Source organism: Octopus bimaculoides, chromosome 3 (genome assembly GCF_001194135.2).
Source record: "Octopus bimaculoides isolate UCB-OBI-ISO-001 chromosome 3, ASM119413v2, whole genome shotgun sequence".
Taxonomy (NCBI): Eukaryota; Metazoa; Mollusca; class Cephalopoda; order Octopoda; family Octopodidae; genus Octopus; species Octopus bimaculoides.
The window spans coordinates 42,671,579-42,675,610 of NC_068983.1; the positions used below are offsets into that span (position 1 = coordinate 42,671,579).

The 4,032-nt window shown below is 37.3% G+C and overlaps 1 protein-coding gene and 1 long non-coding RNA gene across 8 annotated transcripts in view; one reads left to right on the forward strand and one right to left on the reverse strand.

Annotated features, from left to right (window-relative positions):
• The window catches only part of LOC106869993 (adenosylhomocysteinase-like 1), a 420,486-nt gene that overhangs the window by 261,372 nt on the left and 155,082 nt on the right, over positions 1–4,032 (reverse strand). For 3 of the 7 annotated variants that reach the window (XM_014915943.2, XM_014915942.2, XM_014915945.2), the window contains exon 2: positions 1,404–1,451. The exons of the other annotated variants lie outside the window; for them this stretch is intronic. In XM_014915943.2, coding sequence (XP_014771429.1) covers positions 1,404–1,451 — 48 coding nt within the window. The remainder of the gene's footprint in view (positions 1–1,403; positions 1,452–4,032) is intronic. 7 annotated transcript variants of the gene reach the window in all.
• Positions 1–4,032, forward strand: part of LOC106869995 (uncharacterized) — a 279,440-nt gene that overhangs the window by 106,497 nt on the left and 168,911 nt on the right. The gene's annotated exons all lie outside the window — the stretch shown is intronic.

A 4,032-nucleotide genomic window follows, 5' to 3' on the forward strand; every position in this document is an offset into this window, starting at 1 on the left:
AGCAAATTTATTGAAAGGTGGGTGGATGTTGGAAAAATGGCCAGTGTGAATGTACCAATTCTGAGAATACACCTCTAGAAAGAACAAAAAGGGCTCTTGCCCTGCTGATCAGGCACCTGTACCGTTTGTGGGTTTTTCCACAAGTAGCCTTAAAACACCTCCCTCTATTGAGAGATTTTTTTTTCTTCTTATTTTGTTTACATGTTCTAAAACCCTTTATATCGTCCTGTTTTGTCATTTCATGTTGCTTTCATATTAGCCCTTGTGGCCAATAAAAGAATTAATTATTATTATTATTATTATTATTACTATTATAATCTAAGGCAGCAAGCATGCAGAATCGCTAGCATCTGGTCCATCTTTGTGTCCCGAGTTCTGCCAATGTTGACTTTGCCCTTCGTTCTTTCAGGGTTGATCAAATAAGTTCCAGTTTAAACCTTGGGGTGAATGTAATTGGCTAGCCCGTCCCCCAAAATTTCAGGTCTTGTGCATTTAATAGAAATACTATATTAGATACACACAATTTCAGCATATTCACTAAAAAAGTTTTTAGTGCATCGAACCATTTGATATTGGCCCTGACTTTACATATGGGACCTAGGGTGATCTTCAAAATGTATTTGCTTTATGACACCACATAAAAAAAACCTGTGCTGGCGCTATGTAAAATGGCCAACAAGTTCGGTGGTTGAGGAAAGTCAATTACAGAGACCACAGTGCTCAACTGGTTCTTATTTTATTAATTGCGAAAGGATGAAAGGCAAAGTCGACCTCAGCAGGAACAGTCCTCCAGCTTTCCAACTCTGGTCAAACCGTCCAACTCATGCCAGCATAGAAAACAAACATTCAATGAATGATAGTGATAATAATAGTAATGATAATAATGATTTCAAATTTTGGCACAAAGCCAGCAATTTTGAGAGAGGGGTAAGTCGATTACATCGAACCCCAGTACTGAACTGGTACTTATTTTATGATGAAAGACTAAGTCAGCCACGACAGAATTTGAACTCAAAACATGGAAACGGAAAAAATGCTGCCAAGCATTTCGCCTGGGATGCTAACAATCTTGCCAGCTCTCCACCTTAAAGAAAAAATAAAAATAAAAAATGAAAAGTAATAAAAATGATAATAAATCATACATGACACATGCAGAAATAAATGACATGTAACTTGCTCTGTAGAGATGAAAATCCTACACGGAACATGCATCTTAAAAGAATAATGATAAAGAAATAAAGTAAAATGAAGAAAAAGAAAGAAAATAACAGAACGATATTCAGGAAAAAATTTTTTTTTTTTTTTGAAAACAAGTTTTTACAAGGAATTTGGTTTTTCAAACACTAGTCTCAGATGGAACAAAAAAGCATCTACCACGGAGATTTGGGTTGCACCTAACTTACCTTATGCAGTTTATGCAGAGTGTTTAACTCCGGCAGATCAAAATGCACCTAGGATTGCCAAACACAGAAAGAGAACAAAAAAGACAGCGGATTATGAACAAAAAAAAGGAACCAAATGTTTTTTTTTTTAAATCAAGGGAAGTTCTGGAATGTACCTAAAACAGTTAACTTCTAAAAATAAAAATAAAAACCCAATGCTTCCAATGAATCAAGCTGTATTTTAGCTGGATATTTATATTTTATAATTTAAAAAATTAAACAAAGAAAAAATTTGGAAGATCTCTAATTTAGATAATGCTAAAATACTCAATGTAAATTAATTCAAATTCTATGCATTAAAAAAATCCATCTCAAACTGTATTTAGGCTAAAGCACTAAGGAAGGTCTTTCTATATATCTATCTAACTATCTATAAACGTTTATATAAATTCAAAAGGTGGGCTGGAAAGCACATGGTACTGAATGATTGGTTCCACATTATTCACATGCTTGACGTGGTTTGACCACAACCTTCCTAACTCGATAGGGTAGTGTGTGTGTAGTTGGTGTACTATAATGAAAAGAAACCTAGAAATAATGCTGACGAAGGATGTCAGCTGCATCTGTTGTATAACAGGGCCTCTAGGCTTATGTCATTTACAGTGGCTGGCTTTCTGAAACGTGTGCACATAATGTAAAGCACAGGGGTGGTTATGTGGTAAGTAGCTTGCTTAACAACCACATGGTTCCAGGTTCAGTCCCACTGTGTGGCACCTTGGGCAAGTGTCTTCTACTATAGCCACGGGTCAACCAAAGCCTTGTGAATGGATTTGGTAGACAGAAACTGAAAGAAGCCAGTCGTGTGTATATACATATATGTGTGTGTGTGTGTGTGTGTGTGTGTGTGTGTGTGTGTGTGTGTGTGTGTGTGTGTGTGTGTGTGTGTGTGTGTGTGTGTGTGTGTGTGTGTGTGTGTATGTATGTATGTGTGTATGTATGTGTGTCTGTCCCCCCACTATCGCTTGCTACATCCCTGTAACTTAGCAGTTCGGTAAAAGGCACCGATAGAACAAGTACTAGGCTTACCAAGAAGAAGTCCTGAGGGTAGATTTGTTCGACTAAAGGCAATGCTCTAGCATGGCCACAGTCAAATGACTGAAACAAATAAATATATATATCATCATCGTCGTTTAACGTCCGCTTTCCATGCTAGCATGGATTGGACGATTTGACTGAATGACTGGTGAAACCAGATGGCTACACCAGGCTCCAATCTGATTTGGCAGAGTTTCTACAGCTGGATGCCCTTCCTAACGCCAACCACTCCGAGAGTGTAGTAGGTGCTTTTATGAGCCACCGGCACGAAGGCCAGTCAGATATATATATATATATATATACTTTCTTTTAAGAAACTTTTAAATCCTTATTTAACCCTTTAGCACAGTTGTCTCCTACCTTTTTTATACCATGGACCAGTTTCATGCTGGGCAATCTTTCCATGGACAGGTGGCAGCACATATGTGTAATTGAAGTGCATTTCAATAAAGAGGACAATGATAAAAAGAGCAATTTATTAAAAGGAAGAATTTGTGTATAATCTTTTGACTCTCATGTCTGGGCTCCAGCCTGGCCATACACCAGCATGCTTAGTTTCCCTGAATCAATGCCTATTACACTACTATCACTTCAATATCAACTCACCATCATGTAGAATCAGTGGGAGCCCTTAGTTTGCTTCCATGCAACTGGGCATTCCCATCTGGGAGTAACGGGAGACAATGACACTCAAAATAGGTTCTTTATGTCTAGTTTATTTCGTAATTTTGTTTTGGTTATTGCCAGTGCAGAAAACCCTGCTTATTTATGTGGCCCAGGAACAAATGATCCATGGACCAGTACTGATCCGCAGCCCAGTGGTTGGGGACCTCTGCTTTAGCGCTCAAATTACTCTGACAAATGTAAAGGTTATTTACGCATATTATTTTGAATTAATCATGTTTTAAGTCATAGATTTGATATTTTGATGGTGCTATATTTAGAATGACATTGTAGAGTAGGTGAGAGAGACTAGATCTGGCCAGTGTGAACATAAAACAGCAGGTATATTTGGGTCGGATATGGCCCAGATGAAATGCTGAGTGGTTAAACTGTTAGCTTAAATTCTTATGATAAAAATCATGAAGAGGAAATACAGTTCTAAATGCCTCAAGAAGTTCTATGGCTCACAACATCATTTTATGTTCAGCAATAAAACAATGAGCAAATGCGTGAGAAATGTCATCCTTAAAAATCTAGTGCCTATTCCTAACTACAAGGTGGAATCAGAGTCATTTCTAAACACAAGAGAAAAATTAGTACACAGAATCACCATTGTCATTATCTTCTTTTAATGCCCATCTTTCATACTGGAAGACGATAGTTTGAGAGGATCCAACAGGTTGGAGGACTACATCATGCACAAACGTGTGCTTTGGTATAGTTCCTGCGGTTTAATGTATTTCCTAACACAAACCACTTTGCACAATACTGGGTGGTTTTATTTATAGTCCACCACTAGTTACATCACCATGTCACTGGCAACCTGCAATCCCCTTCAAATGAGACTAGAGAGTATATATATATATATATATATATATATATATATATATAT